Raw genomic sequence first — 25,841 nt, 5'->3', positions numbered from 1 at the left:
TTTTGATGACATTTAACCTCTCAGACCAACAACACAGTGACCACGGAACCACCGTTTAACGGTGGTTCCGTGGCTCAAATGCTGAATACGAAAAGGGGTTGATCGAAAACCACTGCTCCCTAAAGCACAATCAGGCATTCCTTCGTCTCTCTCTCTCTCTCTCTCTCTCTCTCTATATATCTCTCTCTCTCTCTCTCTCTCTCTCTCTCTCTCTCTCTCGCTCTCTCTCTCTCTCTCTCTCCCTCTACTCCTGCTCCGTGTGTGCGTCCTGGTGGATGACGTTCTTGAACAGGGTGAGGAGGGGCTTCTGGGCGCGCTCGTCGCCGCCCCAGGCCTTCATGAAGCCCCCGTAGCGCTTGGCGGCGGGCGGCCCGCCCCAGCGGAAGTGCTTCATCTTGTAGTTGTTGCCGTCCCTCTTCTTCTTCTTCTCCTCCTCCTCCTCCTCGGCGGGAAGAACCGCCGCCATGGGCACGACGGCCGCGGCCGCGGCGTTGGGCTCCGCCTCTTCTTCCCCCTGCAGCTGCAGCACCTCATTGGCCAGCAGCTCGCGTCTCATTTCACTGCGAGGGGGAGGGGGAGGGGGAGGGGGGGGGGGGAGAGAGATCAACAGTGTTGTTTTTGGCAGCAAATTCCTATTTTAGTTTTTTTAGTCATAGTCCCTTGAATAGTTTTCACTTAGTTTTAGTCACATTTTAGTCACCTGGAATGTGTTGGTGTCAGTCTAGTTTTAGTCGACTAAATCTACAGGTGATTTAGTCGACTAAAATGTATTTTGGCGGGCCTTGTAGCAGTCATAACAACTGATTTTACACTTGCTGAAAATAGCCGATCTACAAGCTCACTACAAGCTTGTGAGCTTGTAGATCGGCTATTTTCACCATGCGACCAAGTGTAACATGACTTATACTGGATCTCTTGTCCACTAGTCCCTTCCTAACATTTTACTCTAGTTTTCATTTGTTGATGAAATTGTCAGTATATTTAGTCTTAGTTTTAGTCACCATAGCACAGTTTTCATTTAGTTTCCATTTAGTTTTCTTCAGTGGAAAAAGGTAGTCGACGATACCACAATTTCTGTGTTAGCCCATATATCTCGTGATGTGTTTATAGCTATCTAGCTATATATCTGGTGTTGTGTTTATAGCTATCTAGCTATATATCTGGTGTTGTGTTTATAGCTATCTAGCTATATATCTGGTGTTGTGTTTATAGCTATCTAGCTATATATCTGGTGTTGTGTTTATAGCTATCTAGCTATATATCTGGTGTTGTGTTTATAGCTATCTAGCTATATATCTGGTGTTGTGTTTATAGCTATCTAGCTATATATATCATGTTGTGTTTATAGCAGACTCCTCACTCAAATGTGCACTTGCAGTTTGGGGCAACTCCAAAGCAAACTCCACATGCCCCAACATTTTATTTACTTGCCATAGTGTCAACCCCTTCTTTACCCCTGTGTGGGATCGCTGGTTAGACTGGCACAGTGTCGACCCCTTACCCCCAACCCCTTACCCCTGTGTGGGATCTGTGGTTAGACTGGCATAGTGTCAACCCCTTACCCCTGTGTGGGATCGGTGGTTAGACTGGCATATTCGCCGATACCGATATGACCTGATATGACAAATAAGGGCAGATACCGATTATCTTCCGATACAGTATCGGAATAATAATAAAGGTTAGTGACAAGTTAACGCTCTGAATCGCTGGCAAGGCGGGCAGTTAGCTCAGAGTATGGGATTTTATGCCGTTCAGACTTATCATTGGCTTAGGAGGGCAGCCAATCAGGACTAGGTTGTCACTAAAGTCATCTTTACGGTCGCGAGTAGTGGTGTGGATGAAAATGTAGTCCAGGCACATTTCAAGCACCTGGCAAAAAAAAAAACATACGAAACAATAAAGAAATAAAAATGAAGAAACCCTAACCTGGGGAGGAAGGCCAACTCGTCGGAGCTCTCGGCGGGTTCCTCCAGGGCGGCGCCAACTCCCCCTGCTAACGTGTAGACCTGTTGTATAGATCACAATGTGGGAGAAGATGTAATCACATGTTTTACTGGAATAGCAGATCTACAAGCTGAGGTCAACTCCCCCTGCTAACAGACCTGTTGTATAGATCACAGTGTGGGAGAAGATGTATAATCACATGTTTTACTGGAATAGCAGATCTACAAGCTCGTAGCTTGTAGGTCTGCCCCCCCCACCGCCCACCCCCCCTTTCCCCCTCACTGTATATGTATCTTTTCCCTTTTTGCTTCCTATATGATGAATTCCTGTTCTGTTCTTTAGCTACATAGAAGTGTCTATTTGTATGTCTCTAAATGTTTTGATGAATTGAACAAGGTGGACCCTGTTGTAAACAAGTGTAATGCTTAATTGGGTCGTCCACTCACAGTTAACAGTCTTTGTATGGAGTTTGTGCTTGAAATGTACTGTAGCCTACTTCTGCAAACTGTTAATACATATTTCAATCAATCAATCAATTCAGTGATGGTATAGCAATAATACCACCATGTAGAAATACAACAGCTGTTCCCCAACTTTTTCACCTCAAGGACCCCCAAATTGACACTAATTATCCCCCATGTGAAAGATATATGCCAGGGACCCCCATAAGGGACCCCCATAAGTTACCCAGGGACCCCCATAAGTTAAATAAATATATGCCAGGGACCCCCATAAGTTAAATAAATATATGCCAGGGACCCCCATAAGTTAAATAAATATATGCCAGGGACCCCCATAAGTTAAATAAATATATGCCAGGGACCCCCATAAGTTCTAGCAGTGATTCTCCATCCGTTTAATTTCCAGGACCCTCAGTTTGACATGCATTAGTCTACAGCCCCCCCCCCCCAGACCCCTAAGGGTCCATTTGGTTCCTAACGATCATTTAGCTGGGGACCCCCTCCTGGAACTCCCTCAAGGACCCCCTGGAACTCCCTCAAGGACCCCTGCGTTACACAATGTATAGAAATACAATTCAAATTCAAAATGTCACTCTGTGTGCTTGTTTAAACCCATTCTGAACGGGAACCCATTTTGGTGTTAGCATCATGTTATGCTTTAGCTACTGAAAAATAGCAGATCTACAAGCTCATAGCGCGCCACCAAGTGGCACGCTATGAGCTTGTAGATCTGCTATTTTTGAAAACTCAGGATTTAGAAGATTTTTTTAGAATATAGATCTCAGGTCAGAATGGGTTAAAGAACCACCATTCTTCTGTGCGTTAGAATCTGGTCTCAGGTCAGAATGGGTTTAAAGGGATAGTTCAGCCCCAAAATGACTTGTTGTCTCTCAGTTGCACACCACAGCCCACAAAGCCTTGAATTATTTTCGGGGTCACATTCTATACTTTGATGACCGGCAGGTCAGGTCAGGTCAGGTCAGGTCAGGTCAGGTCAGGTCAGGTCAGGTCAGGTCAGGTCAGGTCAGGTCACCTTGACAGGTGTGCGCTTGCTCGGTTTGCCCCAGCGGAAGTGGCCCATGTGGTACGAGCGGCGGGCCAGGGCTCGAACCGCCTGGCTCTCCTGGGGGTCCGAGGGCGACGAGGCGACGAGCAGGGAGGAGGAGGAGGAGGAGGAGGAGGCGGGGGCGGGCAGGAGGGGAGAGGGGGGGTCCGCGAGGTCCGAGGAAGAGGAGGATGATGATGATGATGGGGTCTGTAGGAGGAGAGGAGAGGAGAGGAGAGGAGAGGAGAGGAGAGGAGAGGAGAGGAGAGGAGAGGAGAGGAGAGGAGAGGAGAGGAGAGGAGAGGAGAGGAGAGGAGAGGAGAGGAGAGGAGAGGAGAGGAGAGGAGAGGAGAGGAGAGGAGAGAAGAGAATGATGGAGCTCGATAACCGATACCCGAAAAAATCTGAGAACACGCTTATTGAGTACCCGTTATCAATAAGCTTTGGGCTTATTGAGTACACGTTATCAATAAGCTTTGGGCTTATTGAGTACCCGTTATCAATAAGCTTTGGGCTTATTGAGTACACGTAATCAATAAGCTTTGGGCTTATTGAGTACCCGTTATCAATAAGCTTTGGGCTTATTGAGTACCCGTTATCAATAAGCTTTGGGCTTATTGAGTACCCGTTATCAATAAGCTTTGGGCTTATTGAGTACCCGGTATCAATAAGCTTTGGCCTTATTGAGTACCCGTTATCAATAAGCTTTGGGCTTATTGAGTACCCGGTATCAATAAGCTTTGGGCTTATTGAGTACCCATTATCAATAAGCTTATAAAGCCTGTTATCGAGCCTACAGCGGCCCATTACATCATGTTTAAACAATCAAGACAACTTAGGCAAGAGGCGATCAAGAAATAAATGTAATCATCCACGCTGGCACAAACATGTCGGTCTAAATGTGTATCGATACCTGCCAAGTTCAGCCCCTGGGTGAAAAAATGTGCAAAAATAAATAAAGATTGATTTAGGAATGGGACAGAAACAAATCCCCATGTATTCAAGGCTCCATGGGGGAGAGTGATTGACATGTTGGTGGTGAACTGTCCCTTTAACCACAACCCATGGCTCCAGCATCTTTCAAAATAAAGGCGCTCGAGTGCCAGCAGACATGGCAGATTTTACTCTGAAAGGTCCCTCCATTCCGTTCCCCCCCCCCCCCCCCCCACCAGAACCGGGAGGTATGATCTTCAAATTATTTACATGTCGATTTCAGCTCTGACACTTATTTCAGACATGCTCTAGTATGTGAAGAGTCTGCCTGTGCTATTAACTCATTTTGGAAAAATTTGAATTTGCCCGATGGCAGTCTCTCAGTCAAATCTGGTCACATTTTGCGTCAGGTCATATTTCCTACCTTGACGGGGCGGCGCTTGCGGCCCACCGGTTTGCCCCAGCGGAAGTGCTCCATGGAGTAGGAGCGGCGCACCGGGACTTGAACCGTCGCCCCCTGGGGGTCCGAGGGGGACGCGGCGGCTGCGAGGAGGAGGGAGGAGGGTTGGGGGTCCGCGTCGGGGTCCGATAATGAGGAAGATGATGATGAGGATGATGAAAACACCGGGGCGAGGTGGGCGTCACCGGGGAAGACGGGGGTCTCCTCGGTCAGGTCAGAGTGGCAGAGCTGGAGACACTCCTGGCAGGAGAGAGAGAGGTGGTTTAAAGATGGGGTGCAGTGACTTTTGTACTTTAATAATAATAATACATAATAAAACTTTATTTGTATAGCACCTTTCATGACATGAAATGCAGCTCAAAGTGCTTTACAGAGCAACGGAGAATAAAAGAAAAGAAAAGCAAGGCATAAACATTAAAAAACAAGAGCAGTAATGCAATACAGTGAGGACATGAATAACAAAAATAAAAAATAAAAGATCAATTAAAAGCAATGTTGTAGAAGTGGGTCTTGAGCTGAGCTTTAAAAATGTCTACAGAGGCTGCCTGTCGAAGGTACAGTGGGAGCTTGTTCCATGCCGACGGCCCGTAGAAGCAAAAAGCTGCTTCCCCGTATTTTTTAGTTGCCAATTCTTTAGGCAAAGCGAGCAGGCCAGCAGTGGAAGACCTTAGGGGGCGGTTTGGGACATATTTAGGCAGGCAGTCATGTAGGTAGGAAGGTGCGAGACCATTGAGAGCTTTATACACAAGTAAAATAATTTTAAAATCAATCCTAAAAACAACCGGAAGCCAGTGCAGTGATGCCAAAACTGGAGTAATATGTTCTCTCATCTTAGTTCTAGTTAAAACTCTGGCTGCTGCATTTTGGACAAGTTGTAATCTGTCAGTTGTTTTCTTAGGCAGTCCTGAAAAAAGTGCATTGCCGTAATCAAGCCGAGAAAAAACAAAGGCGTGGATTAGCGTTTTTGCATCGTCCAAGGACACATAGGCTCTTTTTCTGTGTCTATGGAGTTAACATTACTCTAATAGACCCCCAGGTGTTTAGTATGGAGTTAACATTACTCTAATAGACCCCCAGGTGTTTAGTATGGAGTTAACATTACTCTAATAGACCCCCAGGTGTTTAGTATGGAGTTAACATTACTCTAATAGACCCCCAGGTGTTTAGTATGGAGTTAACAGTACTCTAATAGACCCCCAGGTGTTTAGTATGGAGTTAACATTACTCTAATAGACCCCCAGGTGTTTAGTATGGAGTTAACATTACTCTAATAGACCCCCAGGTGTTTAGTATGGAGTTAACATTACTCTAATAGACCCCCAGGTGTTTAGTATGGAGTTAACATTACTCTAATAGACCCCCAGGTGTTTAGTATGGAGTTAACATTACTCTAATAGACCCCCAGGTGTTTAGTATGGAGTTAACATTACTCTAATAGACCCCCAGGTGTTTAGTATGGAGTTAACATTACTCTAATAGACCCCCAGGTGTTTAGTATGGAGTTAACATGACTCTAATAGACCCCCAGGTGTTTAGTATGGAGTTAACATTACTCTAATAGACCCCCAGGTGTTGTGTATCTGTCTATGGAGTTAACATTACTCTAATAGACCCCCAGGTGTTGTGTATCTGTCTATGGAGTTAACATTACTCTAATAGACCCCCAGGTGTTTAGTATGGAGTTAACATTACTCTAATAGACCCCCAGGTGTTTAGTATGGAGTTAACATTACTCTAATAGACCCCCAGGTGTTTAGTATGGAGTTAACATTACTCTAATAGACCCCCAGGTGTTTAGTATGGAGTTAGCATTACTCTAATAGACCCCCAGGTGTTTAGTATGGAGTTAACATGACTCTAATAGACCCCCAGGTGTTTAGTATGGAGTTAACATTAATCTAATAGACCCCCAGGTGTTTAGTATGGAGTTAACATTACTCTAATAGACCCCCAGGTGTTTAGTATGGAGTTAACATTACTCTAATAGACCCCCAGGTGTTTAGTATGGAGTTAACATTACTCTAATAGACCCCCAGGTGTTTAGTATGGAGTTAACATTACTCTAATAGACCCCCAGGTGTTTAGTATGGAGTTAACATTACTCTAATAGACCCCCAGGTGTTGTGTATCTGTCTATGGAGTTAACATTACTCTAATAGACCCCAGGTGTTTAGTATGGAGTTAACATTACTCTAATAGACCCCCAGGTGTTTAGTATGGAGTTAACATTACTCTAATAGACCCCCAGGTGTTCTGTATGTGTCTATGGAGTTAACATTACTATAATAGACCTCCAGGTGTGGTTAGATTAGAATATTGAAATATGTCTCCCCTGTGTATTGTTGGTTTCGTCCTGAAAGCCTTTGAGTCAAAAGGCCCAATCGAAATACACATGATATTGTGACATCACAATATCATCCCCTCTAACACCCCCCCCCCCCCCCAGCCTTTGTTGACGTACAATGACGTCTGTGGGTGTTTTAGAGCTTCAGGCTTTAATACTAATTAATTACTAAATGAACAGGTGTGGCCACATACAAGTCCTTTCAACAGTGTGTGTGTGTGTGTGTGTGTGTGTGTGACTGTGTGTGTGTGTGTGTGTGTGTGTGTGTGTGTGTGTGTGTGTGTGTGTGTGTGTGTGTGTGTGTGTGTGTGTGTGTGTGTGTGTATGTGTGTGTGTGTTTTACCAGCATGTTGCTCTCAGTGCTCAGGTCTTGACATGAAGGATGCGCCCAACATTGACTGGCAGCTCCTCTGGCCACGCCCCCCACCACAGCCACAACCAATAACCACGAAGGACACATTGTTCTGTCTGCAAATCAGGAAGGAAGGAATTATTATTATTATTATTACTTCATGTGTTTCATCGCTGACCTCTGGTGGTCGGTCTGGGACGGTGCAGACAACACTTGGTGGAGGCAAGTAAGCCGATTTTGTGATCCTTTTTAGACCTGAGGCTCAACTTGTTTCATGTCAAGGACCCCCAGAATGATCTGTATTTGGCCACGGACCCCCAAGGACCCCCAGGATGATCTGTATTTGGCCACGGACCCCCAAGGACCCACAGAATGATCTGTATTTGGCCACGGACCCCCAAGGACCCACAGAATGATCTGTATTTGGCCACGGACCCCCAAGGACCCCCAGGATGATCTGTATTTGGCCACGGACCCCCAAGGACCCCCAGAATGATCTGTATTTGGCCACGGACCCCCAGAATTATCTGTATTTGGCCACGGACCCCCATCTGAAAATATGTCGTTCCAAGGACCCCCAGAATGATCTGTATTTGGCCACGGACCCCCAAGGACCCCCAGAATGATCTGTATTTGGCCACGGACCCCCAGAATTATCTGTATTTGGCCACGGACCCCCATCTGAAAATGTGTCATTCCAAGGACCCCCAGAATGATCTGTATTTGGCCACGGACCCCCATCTGAAAATATGTCGTTCCAACTAAGGACCCCCCCCCCCCCAGTAGCAAAGATTTGAGTTAAAAACGTTCTCTCTGAAAGAATATACAGTATATTCAAAGATTTGTGCCACATATTTTCACAATTTTTCAAAATAAATAGCAGATCTATAAGCTCGTATATAGCACAGCCCTCGGGTCATTGGATTATTACTCAATTTAGTTTTTTTTTCATGTCATGTGAAAGCAGGGAATCATAGCTTCAGATTGACATTGAGTAATAAAGAAAAAATAAGAGGGACGATGCGGGCGGCGCTCAAAGTAAAAAAAAAAAAGAGGAGGAAGAAAGCCTTTATTAAATTAAAAAGGCAACTGCCAACATGTTTCAACCTAGCCGGTCTTTATCAGGGCAAGAATCATTCATGGTGGTTCGTTTATCATTCTTGCCCCCGATGAAGACATGTGTGATGTCGAAACACGTTGGTTGGCACTTTTAATTTAACCCATTTTGGGCAGGAACCCCTTTTTGGTGTTAGCATTATGTTGTGCTTTAAGCTATTGAAAAATAGCAGACCTACAAGCTCGTAGCGCGCCACCGAGTGGCGCGCTACGAGCTTGTAGGTCTGCTATTTTAGAAAAATCGAAGAACGACTGACATAGAAACATAGCTTTTTCAGAAAACTGTCAGGATGTAGAAGACATTTTTAGGATCTGATCTCAGGTCAGAATGGGTTTAATCAGACCAGTGTGTGTCCCAGTGGAAACCTCGTATGAATCTGATCTCAGGTCAGAATGGGTTCATCATCAGACCCAGTGTGTGTCCAGTGGAAACCTCGTATGAATCTGATCTCAGGTCAGAATGGGTTCATCACCAGACCAGTGTGTGTCCAGTGGAAACCTCGTATGAATCTGATCTCAGGTCAGAATGGGTTCATCAGACCCAGTGTGTGTCCAGTGGAAACCTCGTATGAATCTGATCTCAGGTCAGAATGGGTTCATCACCAGACCAGTGTGTGTCCAGTGGAAACCTCGTATGAATCTGATCTCAGGTCAGAATGGGTTAATAAAGGCTTTCCTCCTCTTTTTAACGTTGAGTTCACGGAACGTTTCTGTTTTCTTTATGCCTTTTGATCCTGTTTGATCCTTTTTATATATCGTCATAACCGAAACCCGTCTCCGTCGAGCACCTGCTTTACTTTTTTATATTTTTCCGACATTGAGTAACGTCGTCTCGCAGAAAACAGCCTCGAATGGTTCACTTATTCTGTGGACTCTAATATTACACCTATATAGCTCCATGTTTAAGCTCAGTGCACCAGTTACTAGTAGTTTTAACACAGTAATACCATGGTCAGTACACCAGTTACTAGTAGTTTTAACACAGTAATACCATGGTCAGTACCCCAGTTACTAGTAGTTTTAACACAGTAATACCATGGTCAGTACACCAGTTACTAGTAGTTTTAACACAGTAATACCATGGTCAGTACACCAGTTACTAGTAGTTTTAACACAGTAATACCATGGTCAGTACACCAGTTACTAGTAGTTTTAACACAGTAATACCATGGTCAGTACACCAGTTACTAGTAGTTTTAACACAGTAATACCATGGTCAGTACACCATTTACTAGTAGTTTTAACACAGTAATACCATGGTCAGTACACCAGTTACTAGTAGTTTTAACACAGTGATACCATGGTCAGTACACCAGTTACTAGTAGTTTTAACACAGTAATACCATGGTCAGGACACCAGTTACTAGTAGTTTTAACACAGTAATACCATGGTCAGTACACCAGTTACTAGTAGTTTTAACACAGTAATACCATGGTCAGTACACCAGTTACTAGTAGTTTTAACACAGTAATACCATGGTCAGTACACCATTTACTAGTAGTTTTAACACAGTAATACCATGGTCAGTACACCAGTTACTAGTAGTTTTAACACAGTGATACCATGGTCAGTACACCAGTTACTAGTAGTTTTAACACAGTAATACCATGGTCAGTACACCAGTTACTAGTAGTTTTAACACAGTAATACCATGGTCAGTACACCAGTTACTAGTAGTTTTAACACAGTAATACCATGGTCAGTACACCAGTTACTAGTAGTTTTAACACAGTAATACCATGGTCAGTACACCAGTTACTAGTAGTTTTAACACAGTAATACCATGGTCAGTACACCAGTTACTAGTAGTTTTAACACAGTAATACCATGGTCAGTACACCAGTTACTAGTAGTTTTAACACAGTATACCATGGTCAGTACACCAGTTACTAGTAGTTTTAACACAGTAATACCATGGTCAGTAAAATGACATGACAGTAAAAGTAGTATGACATTAATATACTTTTCAGATGGTCGGCATTTCTCGTTTAAAAAGATTCTTTTTTTTAGTGGTCTCGTAAAATTCGAATTCATTGAGATTTTAGATTTTTAGATTTTCACGAGCTGTACGCCATAATCATCAAGATTAAAAACAAAAAAAAAAGGTTTTAAATACTTCACTTACTGCACATTGAATTGAGAATATATGAAAGTTTCACTTTTTGAATTATATTACGGAAGAAAATAAACTTTTACACAATATTCTAATTCAATGAGATGGAGCTGCAAGACATTTACTCTATAACCCATTCTGTTTACGGGAACCCCTTTTGGTGTTTAAGCATTATGTTATAATTTAGCTATTGGAAAATAGCAGATCTACAAGCTCATAGCGCGCCACTCGGTGGCGCGCTATGAGCTTGTAGATCTGCTATTTTTTTTTTAATCGAAGAGCGACTGACATAGAAGACATTTTTTTAGAATCAGATCTCAGATCAGAATGAAAACTGTCAGGATGTAGAAGACATTTTTAGAATCTGATCTCAGGTCAGAATGGGTTAAGCTATATCTCTTACACTGGTGGGTCAAGCTGAACAACAACAATATGTCCATTTGAAGCTATGATTCCTTGCTTTCATAAAACACGAAAATGTAAAACATATTCAATGACTTAGCCGTGGTCAGAAACAGTTGCTCATGTAAACCTTTTAAATCAACCTTTTGTACTAATTAACACTTTTTGATTTTGATTCTTTTTTTTTCCACCGAGCTTGTAGATCTGATATTTTTGAAAAAATCTTGGCTCACATTTTCAAGCAAACGTTTTGAACTCAAATATTTGCTTTTATTAAGCCATTTTTTTGGTGTTTCAATGAAACATTATATATGTTATAATTTAGCTATTGAAACAACATATTTTCAGATAGGGGGTCGGCGGCCAATTACATATAATCTTGGGGGTCCTTGACATGAAATAGTTTAAGGACCACGAACATAGAAACGGTAAAATTAATGGAGATTCAAACTTAAATTTAACTAAAAGTGAAACTATAAACTATATATATTTTTTAAAAGCCTATGAAAGAGGAGGGGAGGGAGGGGAAACCACTCCACCACAAAGCCGCAAATTCACTTAACCCCTTTTGGTGTTAGCATTATGTTATGCTTTAGCTATTGAAAAATAGCAGATCTACAAGCTCATAGCGCGCCACCGAGTGGCGCGCTATGAGCTTGTAGGTCTGCTATTTTTGAAAAATCGAAAGAACGACTGACATAGAAACATGGCTTTTTCTGAAAACTGTCAGGATGTAGAAGGCATTTTTAGAATCTGATCTCAGGTCAGAATGAAAACTGACCTGAGATCAGTTTTCTGATCTCAAGGATCAGAAAACTGATCCTGAGATCTGAAATCCTTTCTCAGGATCAGTTTCTGATCCTGAGAAAGGATTTCAGATATAAATCTGAAATCTTTAGATCTCAGATTTCTAAAAATCTGAGATCAGATTTTTAGAATCTGATCTCAGGTCAGAATGGTAAACTGTCAGGATGTAGAAGACATTTTTTAGAATCTGATCTCAGGTCAGAATGGTAAACTGTCAGGATGTAGAAGACATCTTTTAGAATCTGATCTCAGGTCAGAATGGTAAACTGTCAGGATGTAGAAGACATCTTTTAGAATCTGATCTCAGGTCAGAATGGGGTTAAAATAAACTGAAATAAAAAACAAAGTAAAAATGAAATAAAAACATGAAAAAGTAGAATCATTGTTACGTTACCTGTCCTCCTCCTTCTCTCCTCTGTCTCGTCTCTCTGTCAGTCCTGTGTGTGTGTGTGTGTGTGTGTGTGTGTGTGTGTGTGTGTGTGTGTGTTGTAGTCAGGGAGTGTGTGTGTGTGTGTGTTTGTGTGAAGGTGTGTGTCTGTTTGTGTTTAGTGGTTCCTGGCTCCGAGTTATATAGCGGACTGTGACACACCTGCGTGACGCAAGAGACCAAACCGCACGCACACGCACACGCACGCGCGCGCACGCACACACACACACACACACACGCACACACACACACACACACACACACACACACACACACACGCACACACACACACACACACACGCACACACACACACACACACACACACACACACACACACAGAGGGTTGAATTATTACTAACAGATCGTGTGAGTACATCAGAGTTTTAGGATGGCATTGAAAATAGCAGAACATTCTTTTGTCGAATTAAAAAAAAACATATATATATCTTGTGAGGACCATAACAGGAAAATGTTCGTCATGCACACACATCTACTTCTCAGATGCTTGATTGATTGATTTAATTGATTGATTGAAATTATGTATTTAACACTAGTTTGCAGAATTACAGTACATTTCAAGCACAAACTCAATACACAGACTGTTAACTGTGAGTGGACGACCCCAATTAACCATTACACTTGTTTATACAACAGGGTCCACCTTGTTCAATTCATCAAGACATTTAGAGACGTACAAATAGACACTTCTATACAGTATAATAGCCAAAGAACAGAACAGGATTTCATCATAAAGGAGGTAAAAAAGGGAAAATAAACATATATTAACTACTAAACTTGTGTGGGCAGTGGGCACATCAGTTCCTCACAAGTATAGTAACACACACACACACACACACACACACACACACACGTGCACGCACACACACACACGCACATGCACGTGCACGCACTCCGAGCCGTCCATTATAGTGTGAAATGTCATGTTAGATTGGGGAGGGATTATCCCATTCTGAACGGGAACCCCTTTTGGTGTTATAGCATCACGTCATGCTTTAGCTATTGAAAAACAGCAGATCTACAAGCTCATAGCGCGCCACCGAGTGGCGCGCTATGAGCTTGTAGATCTGCTATTTTTGGAAAAAATCGAAGAACGACTGACATTTTTTTAGAATCTGATCTCAGGTCAGAATGGGTTAACCAGACCAGTGTGTGTGTGTCCAGTGGAAACCTCGTTTGAATCTGATCTCAGGTCAGGAGGGATTAACACGTAGGTGACATGTCGTCAGACGCCGGGCAGATCCAGGAAGCACAGGGGGAATCAAACCGCCAGCCGCGGTGTGCGGTTACGGCTGTCCTCAGCCGCTCCATTGTTGTGTCAGCGGCTCCTCACCGCTCAGCCAGCGACGTGGCGGCTGTTATGGTTATATACACCATAATATACGCAACGCTGAAAGTTCATCGCTCGCCTCTTATTGTTGTGTCCGACGTTTTCCTTTCCTTCTCTGAGCTCCTCGATTTGATCCGCTCTTCGCCCCGGGGTGTCATCAATTATGTCTGATTACCACACGGACTTAATGTGTTTTCCGTGGGAAAGACTATAAGCCTCGTCTGTGTGGCATTTTAGAGTTTTTACTCAGTAAAACTATACCTAAACATAACCCTAAAATTAATGTGTTTTCCGTGGGCAAAGACTAGGCCTCGTCTGCGTGGCATTTTAGAGTTTTATACTCAGTAAAACTATACCTAAACATAACCCTAAGATTAATGTGTTTTCCTTAGCAAAGACTAGACCTCGTCTATGTGGCATTTTAGAGTTTTTACTCAGTAAAACTATACCTAAACATAACCCTAAAATTAATGTGTTTTCCGTGGGCAAAGACTAGGCCTTGTCTGTGTGGCATTTTAGAGTTTTTACTCAGTAAAACTATACCTAAACATAACCCTAAAATTAATGTGTTTTCCGTGGCAAAGACTAGGCCTCGTCTGTGTGGCATTTTAGAGTTTTTACTCAGTAAAACAATACCTAAACATAACCCTAAAATTAATGTGTTTTCTGTGGCAAAGACTAGGCCTCGTCTGTGTGGCATTTTAGAGTTTTTACTCAGTAAAACTATACCTAAACATAACCCTAAAATTAATGTGTTTTCCGTGGGCAAAGACTAGGCCTTGTCTGCGTGGCATTTTAGAGTTTTTACTCAGTAAAACTATACCTAAACATAACCCTAAAATTAATGTGTTTTCCGTGGCAAAGACTAGGCCTCGTCTGCGTGGCATTTTAGAGTTTTATACTCAGTAAAACTATACCTAAACATAACCCTAAAATTAATGTGTTTTCTGTGGCAAAGACTAGGCCTCGTCTGCGTGGCATTTTAGAGTTTTTACTCAGTAAAACTATACCTAAACATAACCCTAAAATGAATGTGTTTTCTGTGGCAAAGACTAGGCCTCGTCTATGTGGCATTTTAGAGTTTTTACTCATTAAAACTATACCTAAACATAACCCTAAAATTAATGTGTTTTCCGTGGGCAAAGACTAGGCCTCTTCTGCGTGGCATTTTAGAGTTTTTACTCAGTAAAACTATACCTAAACATAACCCTAAAATTAACGTGTTTTCCTTGGCAAAGACTAGACCTCGTCTATGTGGCATTTTAGAGTTTTTACTCAGTAAAACTATACCTAAACATAACCCTAAAATGAATGTGTTTTCCGTGGGCAAAGACTAGGCCTCGTCTGCGTGGCATTTTAGAGTTTTTACTCAGTAAATCTATACCTAAACTAGGGCTGTCAATTGTCCATAGTTAACTGTGATTAATCGCAAATTAATCGCATATTTTTTATCCGTTCTAAATATACCTTAAATCAGTGGTTTTCAAGATTTTTCATATCAAGGCCCATTATTTATTCTGCATTTGAGCCACGGACCACCATTTGATGACATTTAGCCTTCCAGACCCAAACTAAAGAACTGTATTGATGTTGGCCAATGGTACCATTACGAGAGATAACAGGCCATGTTGATCAAAATAACATGTTTTCTAAGTTTTCTAATTGTGTAGACTCACTGGGAGAGAGAGAGAGAGAGAGGGGGAGAGAGGCGGGGCTCACTGACTGCCTGCATTCACATGCATGCGTCTCTCAACCATTCTGTCAAACTTCACAGTGCGTTAATCGCACATTAAAAAAATTTGTGTCGTTAAAAGGATTGTGAGTTAACTAGTTAATAGTGCGTTAACTTTGACAGCCCTAACCTAAACATAAGCCTAATGTGTTCCGTGGCAAAGACTCTGTGTGGCATTTTAGAGTTTTTACAGGGAAGTCCTTCAACCAGAAACAGGTCAAACCACAAGGCCTAAACAACATCAATCCTTAAATGGTAAAAAAAGGGGAGCAAACAAACCATGGAACGCTCTCAATTAGAGCCGAGAGATTCTCCCACTAGGGCAATAGAATAAACACAAAGAGCCATTTAGATTCAAAACTTAGACCACCAAGACCCAAAAAAACCCCATTCTGACCTGAGATCAGATTCTAAAAAATGTCTGTTTGAAAATGACAGTTTTCTGAGAAAAAGCTATGTTTCCATGTCAGTCGTTCTTCGATTTAATTTTTTTTAGCAGACCTACAAGCTCGTAGCGCGCCACTCGGTGGCGCGCTACGAGCTTGTAGATCTGCTGTTTTTCAATAGCTAAAGCGTAGCATGATGCTATCATCCTCTCTCTGTGACTGACAGAGTAAAACATCTTTACCTAAATGGTTTCTGCATGGCTCTCTGGTGTCCATTAAGCTGGACGCAATGACCTCGACTCTCTGTCCGTTTCTTCTGTCGTCCACAGATAAAAGCACTACACACACACACACACACACACACACTACACACACACACACACTACACACACACACACACGCACACACACACACAGACACACACACACACACACACAGACACACACACACACACACACACGCGCGCAACAAACGTTTCAAAGTGCTGTGAGGGTAAACAACATCAACTAAAAAAAAAAGGATAAGTGGTCGACCGAATATAGAAAACAAATACGTAATACTTCATAAGTATCCAGTGGTGGAAACAAAGTAACTATAAGGACACGTACGTTAAGGTCCACTTTGACGTACTTCGTCAAAGTGGACCGACGCGTCACTCACGGGTCCATTTGGTTGCATCTTATACGCTCTCAAGAGGAGTTAACCCATTTTGGGCAAGGAACCCATTTTGGTGTTATAGCATCATGTTATGCTTTAAGCTATTGAAAAATAGCAGATCTACAAGCTCATAGCGCGCCACCGAGTGGCGCGCTATGAGCTTGTAGGTCTGCTATTTTTGAAAAAATCGAAGAACGACTGACAGAAACATGGCTTTTTCAGGAAACTTTTCATTTTCAAACAGCCATTTTTAGAATCTGATCTCAGGTCAAAATGGGTTAAATACTGTTAAACATCTATACATTATTTCATTTACAAGAAGTCTACACCATTAGAGAATGTAAAAGGATTATTTAGATTTTGCTTGTCAACTCTCCTATAGTCCTACTTTATGGTACAAACATCAATACGGCATGGAATTCTGATCCAACGACAACACATTATTCTTTAGTTTTGGGTCCGCGAGGCCTACAGTACATCTCATCAAACCCGTGGCTCAAATGCAGACAAAACAATGCAGCATCAAGACCCGCCAAAATACATTTTAGTCGACTAAATCACCTGTAGATTTAGTCGACTAAAATCTTATGACATTTAGTCGACTAAAACTAGACTAACACTATAAGACATTCCAGGTGACTAAAATGTGACTAAAACTAAATTAAGTTTCAGTCAAAAGACTATATGACTAAAACTAAAATAGAAATTTGCTGCCAAAAAACAACACTGGTGGTGAAGTGGTGAGGTGATCTACTCACTCTGTGTCTCAGAGGAGGGCCTGTGGACAGTTCAGAAACCTGCCAGCAGTGACATCATGTTTGTGATTCCAAGCTACGGAGAAAAAAAAAGAAAAAAAAAAGTTAGCATGACGATGAAATAGTTCTTGGCATTATGCAAAAGTTAAAGTTTGGAAAAAGTCTGAAATCTTGCTTGAAATGACCAACCTGGCTATGATGATGGTAGACAGGTTTCTGAACTGTCCACAGCCGTCCTCTGAGGTGCCATTTACACGAGGATGGTGTTCATATAAAACGTCAAAATAAAGTATCGTTTGCTGCTGTCATTTAGACGAGAACCATGTTCTCAGGAGGTGAAAACGCAACGAAGTGAAACCGCCTCCCAGAGTGGAAATCATTCAGAACACCGTTTCCTATGGTCTCCATATAAACAGGCAAAACGGTGAATCCGCAAAACTTATGACATCATGGCTCACGTTGGCTCACAGCGCATATGTTTATTACATTGATGCAGAGCCATATCATTATGATATAATGGAGTTCCTGAACAAGCCTCCCTCCTCGCCTACAAAGTGATGCTCATCAGCGATGTTGAATGTAAATAAAAAGCCTTGTGATAGACGGCAGCCGCGGCAGCAGTTTATTTCATAAATATATACCATCCCGTGGCGCGCCCAGAGCAGTGTTGCGCCGCTTGCGTCTTCTTCTTGTACGTGGGTGACCTGTCTATTTGGCAGCCCGTTATCGCCACCTAGCGACAGTATAGCATAATAGCACATTATAGCATAACGTGTGCGTTCTCGTGTAAAGGGTAAGAAAAAATGAGAACGCAACAGGACTTTGACGTGTTATATGGAGATGGTCGCCGTCTAAAAGAGGCCTGAGACACAGAGAGAGCTTAGACAGGTTTCTGAACTGTCCACAGCCCTCCTCTGAGACACAGAGTGAGTGGACAGGTTTCTGAACTGTCCACAGCCCTCCTCTGAGACACAGTGAGTGGACAGGTTTCTGAACTGTCCACAGCCCTCCTCTGAGACACAGAGTGAGTTTAGACAGGTTTCTGAACTGTCCACAGCCCTCCTCTGAGACACAGAGTAGACAGGTTTCTGAACTGTCCACAGCCCTCCTCTGAGACACAGAGTGAGTGGACAGGTTTCTGAACTGTCCACAGCCCTCCTCTGAGACACAGAGTGAGTGGACAGGTTTCTGAACTGTCCACAGCCCTCCTCTGAGACACAGAGTGAGTGGACAGGTTTCTGAACTGTCCTCTGAGACACACAGAGTAGACAGGTTTCTGAACTGTCCACGGCCCTCCTCTGAGACACACAGAGTGGACAGGTTTCTGAACTGTCCTCTGAGACACACAGAGTAGACAGGTTTCTGAACTGTCCACGGCCCTCCTCTGAGACACACAGAGTAGACAGGTTTCTGAACTGTCCACGGCCCTCCTCTGAGACACACAGAGTAGACAGGTTTCTGAACTGTCCACGGCCCTCCTCTGAGACACACAGAGTAGACAGGTTTCTGAACTGTCCACGGCCCTCCTCTGAGACACACAGAGTGGACAGGTTTCTGAACTGTCCTCTGAGACACACAGAGTAGACAGGTTTCTGAACTGTCCACGGCCCTCCTCTGAGACACACAGAGTGGACAGGTTTCTGAACTGTCCTCTGAGACACACAGAGTAGACAGGTTTCTGAACTGTCCACGGCCCTCCTCTGAGACACACAGAGTGGACAGGTTTCTGAACTGTCCTCTGAGACACAGAGTAGACAGGTTTCTGAACTGTCCACGGCCCTCCTCTGAGACACACAGAGTGGACAGGTTTCTGAACTGTCCTCTGAGACACACAGAGTAGACAGGTTTCTGAACTGTCCACGGCCCTCCTCTGAGACACACAGAGTAGACAGGTTTCTGAACTGTCCACGGCCCTCCTCTGAGACACACAGAGTAGACAGGTTTCTGAACTGTCCACGGCCCTCCTCTGAGACACACAGAGTAGACAGGTTTCTGAACTGTCCACGGCCCTCCTCTGAGACACACAGAGTGGACAGGTTTCTGAACTGTCCTCTGAGACACACAGAGTAGACAGGTTTCTGAACTGTCCACGGCCCTCCTCTGAGACACACAGAGTGGACAGGTTTCTGAACTGTCCTCTGAGACACACAGAGTAGACAGGTTTCTGAACTGTCCACGGCCCTCCTCTGAGACACACAGAGTGGACAGGTTTCTGAACTGTCCTCTGAGACACACAGAGTAGACAGGTTTCTGAACTGTCCACGGCCCTCCTCTGAGACACACAGAGTGGACAGGTTTCTGAACTGTCCTCTGAGACACACAGAGTAGACAGGTTTCTGAACTGTCCACGGCCCTCCTCTGAGACACACAGAGTGGACAGGTTTCTGAACTGTCCTCTGAGACACACAGAGTAGACAGGTTTCTGAACTGTCCACGGCCCTCCTCTGAGACAGAGTGAGCAGACAGGTTTCTGAACTGTCCACGGCCCTCCTCTGAGACACACAGAGTAGACAGGTTTCTGAACTGTCCACAGCCCTCTCTACATGGAGTCATCTTAGAATGAGCATTTGTGACGACCAATTATATGAAGATAATGAATAATAAATAAATATACAGACGGACAGCCGAAGTGCAGTGATCATAAATGTGTGTTTTTAATCATAGTGTTAAAAAAACAGTTACATGTTCATATACACAACTTCATAATTATGATTTACAGGAAAAAGAAAACTGAATATCACAACAAACAGAGAAACAATGTTTCTGAACACACACACGCGCGCACGCACACACACACACACACACACACACACACACACAATGCTTGTGAGGACTTTGACATATATTTTCATGACGGCGCTATTTTCATTTTTTTTTTCACAACGGTGTCACACACCGGAAAACAGCCGATCTACAAGCTCCCAATGCGTGGCGACATAAATAAATATACATAAACCATAACCTCTAGCTGTCAAATCATATTCATATTCAGAACCGTAAGCCTCAAACTCTAACAGTCTTTTCATTTTAACCCATTCTGACTTGAGATCAGATTCATACGAGGTTTCCACTGGACAACACACTGGTCTGATTAACCCATTCTGACCTGAGATCAGATTCTAAAAAAATGTCAGTCGTTCTTTGATTTTTCAAAAAAATATCAGACCTACAAGCTCGTAGCGCGCCACGAGCTTGTAGGTCTGATATTTTTCAATAGCTATAAAGCATAACATGATGCTAACACCAAAATGGGTTCCCGTTCAGAATGGGTTAATCATAAAAACAATATTTTTTTCTCCCTGTGAGGACCTCACAAATTTTCTCACATTCTGCTATACTTGTAGGGACAACCTGGTCCTCGAAGTTATATTTTACGGTAACACAAAAACACACAATATAATGTAGTAATATTGAAAAGGAAACTAAAATGCATAGGATATAGATTTAAAAAAAATACAAAAAGGGGTGCATAGATTAATCAATGGGAAGGCACGATCGGAATGACGTCACATGCACGCCTGTGTGTGTGCACGCGCACGCACACACACACACGCGCGCGCGAACGGGGGAACATAAGGCACGTGGGAACAAGGGTATACCTTTAAAAGGGATTGTGACATTAAAAAAAAGGTTTTGGAATTGTTCTTGTTTTTTTTTAGGTTTTCTAATCTCAATTTCACCCAAAAAACATGAATTATTAACATTCAGTAGATTTTCTGTGATCTGGGGGTTTTCTGGCTCAAACAGGCGCTCTGATTTGCCGGCAGTTTGTGATGTAAGATCCTGCAAATCCCATATATGTCACTGTTTTGCATGTTTTCATTGTAGCTCAAAAGGCTTCCAAACCCCAAAGAAAACTTCGGACCACAGAAAATCCACTGAATGTTCAAAGTTCAGGTCTTTTGGGTGTAATTGAGGTCATAAAACCTAAAATAAAAAATAAAAATAAAAATAAATGAAAATGAATGTCATAAAACCTTTAATATTAGATCGGCTATTCGCCACCGTTTGTCTGACAAGGTATGAATTTGGCTTCAGAGGGACGGACGGAAGTCTCTCTCTCTCTCTCTCTCTCTCAAAGGCCAGAAGTGAAATATGTAGGAATAAAAATATATATATAAAAAAAACAGACAGATCATATATTAACATAACATTGAATATTGTATTGTACATCTTGTAACATTAATAAAAAAAATATTGTATTAACAGCTCCCTACACTTAACATAAGACCTCTGTGTGTGTGCGCGTGTGTGTGTGTGCGTGTGTGTGTGTGTGTGTGCACGTGGTTAATGCATGGTGGTACATGTAATAAGGTACTTGAGTTGTACATGCATTGCAATAAGGTGTAATAAGGTACATTATGTGAGTCGTTTCAAAGCATTTTGACAAACGTGTTCATAACACATGAACTCATGAACTGAGGCAGAGGACATATTATGAACATATATGTACAAATACATGTTCATACTGTATGTAGAGGACATATTATGAACATATGAACACACACACGGCAGCGATCTATCGACACGCACCGCTTCCCTTTTTATCTGCTCAGCCCATTTAACCCATTCTGACCTGAGATCAGATTCATACGAGGTTTCCACTGGACACACACTGGTCTGATTATAACCCATTCTGACCCGAGATCAGATTCTAAAAAATGTCAGATCTACAAGCTCGTAGCGCGCCACTCGGTGGCGCGCTACGAGCTTGTAGATCTGCTATTTTTCAATAGCTAAAGCATAACATGATGCCGACACCAAAATGGGTTCCCGTTCAGAATGGGTTTTAAGACTGAGGCCCATTCTAAAAAAATAAAATAAAAAATGTGCCTCTTCAGAAAAAAACAGTTTTCTGAAAAACCTAAGTTTCTATGTCAGTGGTGCTCAAAGTTTTCATGTCAAGGACCCCCAGAATTATCTGTATTTGCCCCCCCCCCCCCCCCCCCCCCCATAACATTGATTTTACAATATGAATGGAGGTCCCAGAGGTAGAAATGCCATTAACCCATTCTGACCTGAGATCAGATTCTAAAAAATGTCTTCTACATCCTGACAGTTTTCTGAAAAAGCTATGTTTCTACGTCAGTCGCTCTTCGATTTTTCAAAAATAGCAGACCTACAAGCTCGTAGCGCGCCACCTACGAGCTTGTAGATCTGCTATTTTTCAATAGCTAAAGCATGACATGATGCTGACACCAAAAGGGGTTCCCGTAACCTGTTGCATGTCAAACCTTGGGGGGCCCTTGAAATGAAAATGGCTTGAAAATACTTCTAGAAACGTACAAACAGGGGTCCTCAAGGCTGATAAATGTCCATTTGGGGGTCCTTGACCACTGAAGTTAAGGCTCAATGGGCCCCTGAGAGCCCCTGGGGACCCCCAGATGGCTACAGACCCCATGGGACCCCCAGATGGCTACAGACCCCATGGGACCCCCAGATGGCTACAGACCCCATGGGACCCCCAGATGGCTACAGACCCCATGGGACCCCCAGACCCCATGTCTGTCTGTCGAGTTCTGATACGAGCAGCTTCTATTTGATACTAGCTTTATAATATTCCACAGGTTTCACTTGAAGTGCTGCAGCTTTGATGGCTTTATAGATTCATTTGACAGCACTCTCATCAGTGTTTGTGTGTGTGTGTGTGTGTGTGTGTGTGTGTGTGTGTGTGTGTGTGTGTGTGTGTGTGTGTGTGTGTGTGTGTGTGTGTGTGTGTGTGCGCGAGTGCATGTGTGTATATAATATGTGTAAATATGTGTTTGTTTATTAATAACTTTTTTACTCAGATAATTTGTATTATCCATGTGGCGGCATCACTCCCTGTTTCGGTTTATACGAAACGTTAAAACAAATAAAACAATAAAGTGAATAAAATGTTTAGATTATTTAAAAAAAAAGTCTTCATTACTTTAGGCGTTAAGTGAAGTAAACAGTATATTTTAATTGTTCACTAGTAGTACAAACTATGTCAACTGTATGCTATAGTCATAACTTCTGTTCATAAATACCCTTCAATGCTGAAACCTTTTGACCTGAAAATACTGCAGCTGAAAATCAACTATATACACAATCGACAAGTGTCAACTTCAAGACATGAAATGAACAGTAACTTCATATACGTCTATTCTACTGTATGTAGTAACATTTTAAGCTTGTTCTAAAGCTTCATTTATAACTAAAGGAATGGCTTTTAACACAAAAGGACCAAACCATTTTGCCCCTGCAGAGAGGGACAGTGGAAGGGACAGTGGAAGGGACAGGACAGGACAGCCGGGACAACGCTCCACACGTCCCAAACTCTTCTCCCAAACCGGCTCCCAAAACTATGGAATGCCACTTCTATTCCCATTGCGATCAGAACCGCAGACTCACTCCCAATATTCTGCCGTATAGTCTTAACCCATTCTGACCTGAGATCAGATTCATACGAGGTTTCCACTGACTGGACACACACTGGTCTGATTAACCCATTCTGACCTGAGATCAGATTCATACGAGGTTTCCACTGACTGGACACACACTGGTCTGATTAACCCATTCTGACCTGAGATTCTAAAAATGTCAGTCGTTCTTCGATTTAAAAAAAATAGCAGATCTACAAGCTCGTAGCTTGTAGATTTGCTATTTTTTAATAGCTAAAGCATAACATGATGCCGACACCAAAATGGGTTCCCGTTCCCAGAATGGGTTAAAACCCACCTCTTCAGACTCCATCTTAGCCCATAGCACTGACCTCACAGGTGTATGCAAAGGCTCAACTTATGTCATTTATATATATATATATATATATATATATATATATATATATATATATGCATAGTTTCATTGTATAGGTATTCCACCGTGAGACGGATATTAGGTTCTCTTAGCTTACTTATGATTCTTGATGCCTATTTTCTATTCATTTGATGCATTTGATGTATTACCATGTGTTGTTCCTGCTTATTGTAAGTCACTAAATGCCTGAAATGTTAAATGTTCATGGACAGCCTTCACCCACTAGAACCTGAGGCTGATTAAGTCTCACGAACCAGTAGTTGATTCGATATTTTTCCCCAGAGCTTAGCTTAGCTTAGCTAACGACAATGCAGAGCTCTAGACCCTGATGTTAGATGGGAGAGTGTGGACGTAGTTAACACTTCAGCCCTGGTCCATAGCGTTAGAAGGACTTCTCCTTAAAGGACAACTTTAGTTTTTTTCAACCACGGTTCATGTTTTAGGTTGTTATTAGAGAAACTAAAAGATGAGTGTTCTTTTTTTTTTCATTTTCAGCTTTCTTTCGTTTTAGGGATGTTTTTGACAGGGGGGCGGGGGCATTCGAGCATGGGGCTAAATATGTATTTTTTTTTTTACCAAATGTTATGGTGATTTATTTTTGTAATATTTACTATAGTCCTAATAAACCCCAGGAAAATACATCTGGCCACAGAAGATCACAGGATCTACTGAATGTGAAGGTAGCCTACTGGGGGAAGGCTTATACTGTCTTTATAGGCTCAATATGTCAGAAACATGGACCTTGGTTGAAAAAAACTAAAGTTGTCCTTTAACCCTAAGGTACTTTTAGCTCTGGTCCATAGCGTTAGGGCCGATTCATACTCCTATTTTTAGAGCCGAATAAAAGTGGGTTCGGCGTCCTAAAGTCGGCTCTTCGGTGCTACTGAAAATTTCTGACGAGCCGAAATCATTTCGGCACTACAGCGCCGAAACAGCGGTAAAATAGGAGTATGAATCGGCCCTTAGATGGAGTTCTCCTTAACGCTGTGGTACTGTTGATCCTCGCCCCGTCTCTCACACACACACACACACACACACACACACACACACACACACACACACACACACACACACACACACACACACACACACACACACAGTAACACAGCAGCTGCAGCTGTAAAAAGAAAAAAATACACTTCCGCTACTCACCAAAACAAAGATGGTTTTAAGATGTTGAAAGACTACTTTCCTTAGTGGGAACACTCGGATACGCCGAATGTGATTGATTAAATAATGCAGTGTGTGTGTGTGTGTGTGTGTGTGTGTGTTTATGTGTGTGTGTGTGTGTGTGTGTGTGTGTGTGTGTGTGTGTGTGTGTGTGTGTGTGCGTGTGCGTGCGTGTGTGCATGTGTTCCTCTTCAGATCGTGGTGAACTGTCCCAGGGCCTGTCGCAGTTTCTCAGTGATCTGACCAATCAAAGAAGAGAAAGAACAATAATGATGATAATAATAATACTTAATGTGACCAAATTTGACTGAGGGATTTTTTCGTTCTTTCATGTCATGTGAAAGCAGGGAATCATAGCTTCAAATTGACATATTGGTTGTTCAGTTTGACCCACCAGTTCTGGAGATATGGCTTATAGAGTAAATGTCTTGCAGAAAACAGCGAGTTGAGAAAACAGGCTTGAAAAGGTTCACTTCTGTGGTCTCTAACATTACACCTATAGCTACATGTTTAAGCATTTAGTTCATATTTACATGTCTTCTGTGTTCTCTAACATTACACCTAGCTACATGTTTAAGCATTTATTTCATATTTACATGTCTTCTGT

The 25,841-nt window shown here is 42.5% G+C and overlaps 2 protein-coding genes and 1 long non-coding RNA gene across 3 annotated transcripts in view; all 3 read right to left on the bottom strand.

Annotated features, from left to right (window-relative positions):
* Window positions 1–244: 244 nt before the first annotated feature.
* Window positions 245–7,647, bottom strand: pomca (proopiomelanocortin a; the record flags this gene model as incomplete). Its single annotated transcript, XM_083758498.1, has 3 exons — window positions 245–439; window positions 4,808–5,083; window positions 7,531–7,647. 3 exons carry the CDS (start codon window positions 7,645–7,647, stop codon window positions 245–247), a joined length of 588 nt encoding a protein of 195 aa, XP_083614624.1.
* LOC310853821 lies at window positions 486–3,578 on the bottom strand. The gene is made up of 3 exons (XR_014568842.1): window positions 3,439–3,578; window positions 1,927–2,006; window positions 486–560 (listed from the first exon to the last, which is right to left on the bottom strand). It is a non-coding gene; the product is annotated as an uncharacterized lncRNA (long non-coding RNA).
* Window positions 7,648–25,136: 17,489 nt separating the features above from the next.
* Window positions 25,137–25,841, bottom strand: part of LOC310854445 (sorting nexin-9-like) — a 35,756-nt gene continuing 35,051 nt past the window's right edge. Inside the window, exon 18 of the mRNA XM_083759102.1 lies at window positions 25,137–25,473. Coding sequence (XP_083615228.1) covers window positions 25,426–25,473 — 48 coding nt within the window. The 3' untranslated portion in view covers window positions 25,137–25,425. The remainder of the gene's footprint in view (window positions 25,474–25,841) is intronic.

This window comes from Protomyctophum parallelum (assembly GCF_964188405.1).
Source record: "Protomyctophum parallelum genome assembly, chromosome: 23".
NCBI lineage: Eukaryota > Metazoa > Chordata > Actinopteri > Myctophiformes > Myctophidae > Protomyctophum > Protomyctophum parallelum.
The sequence above is the reverse complement of the archived record's forward strand: the minus strand, read 5'-3'. Positions and strand labels throughout refer to the sequence as shown.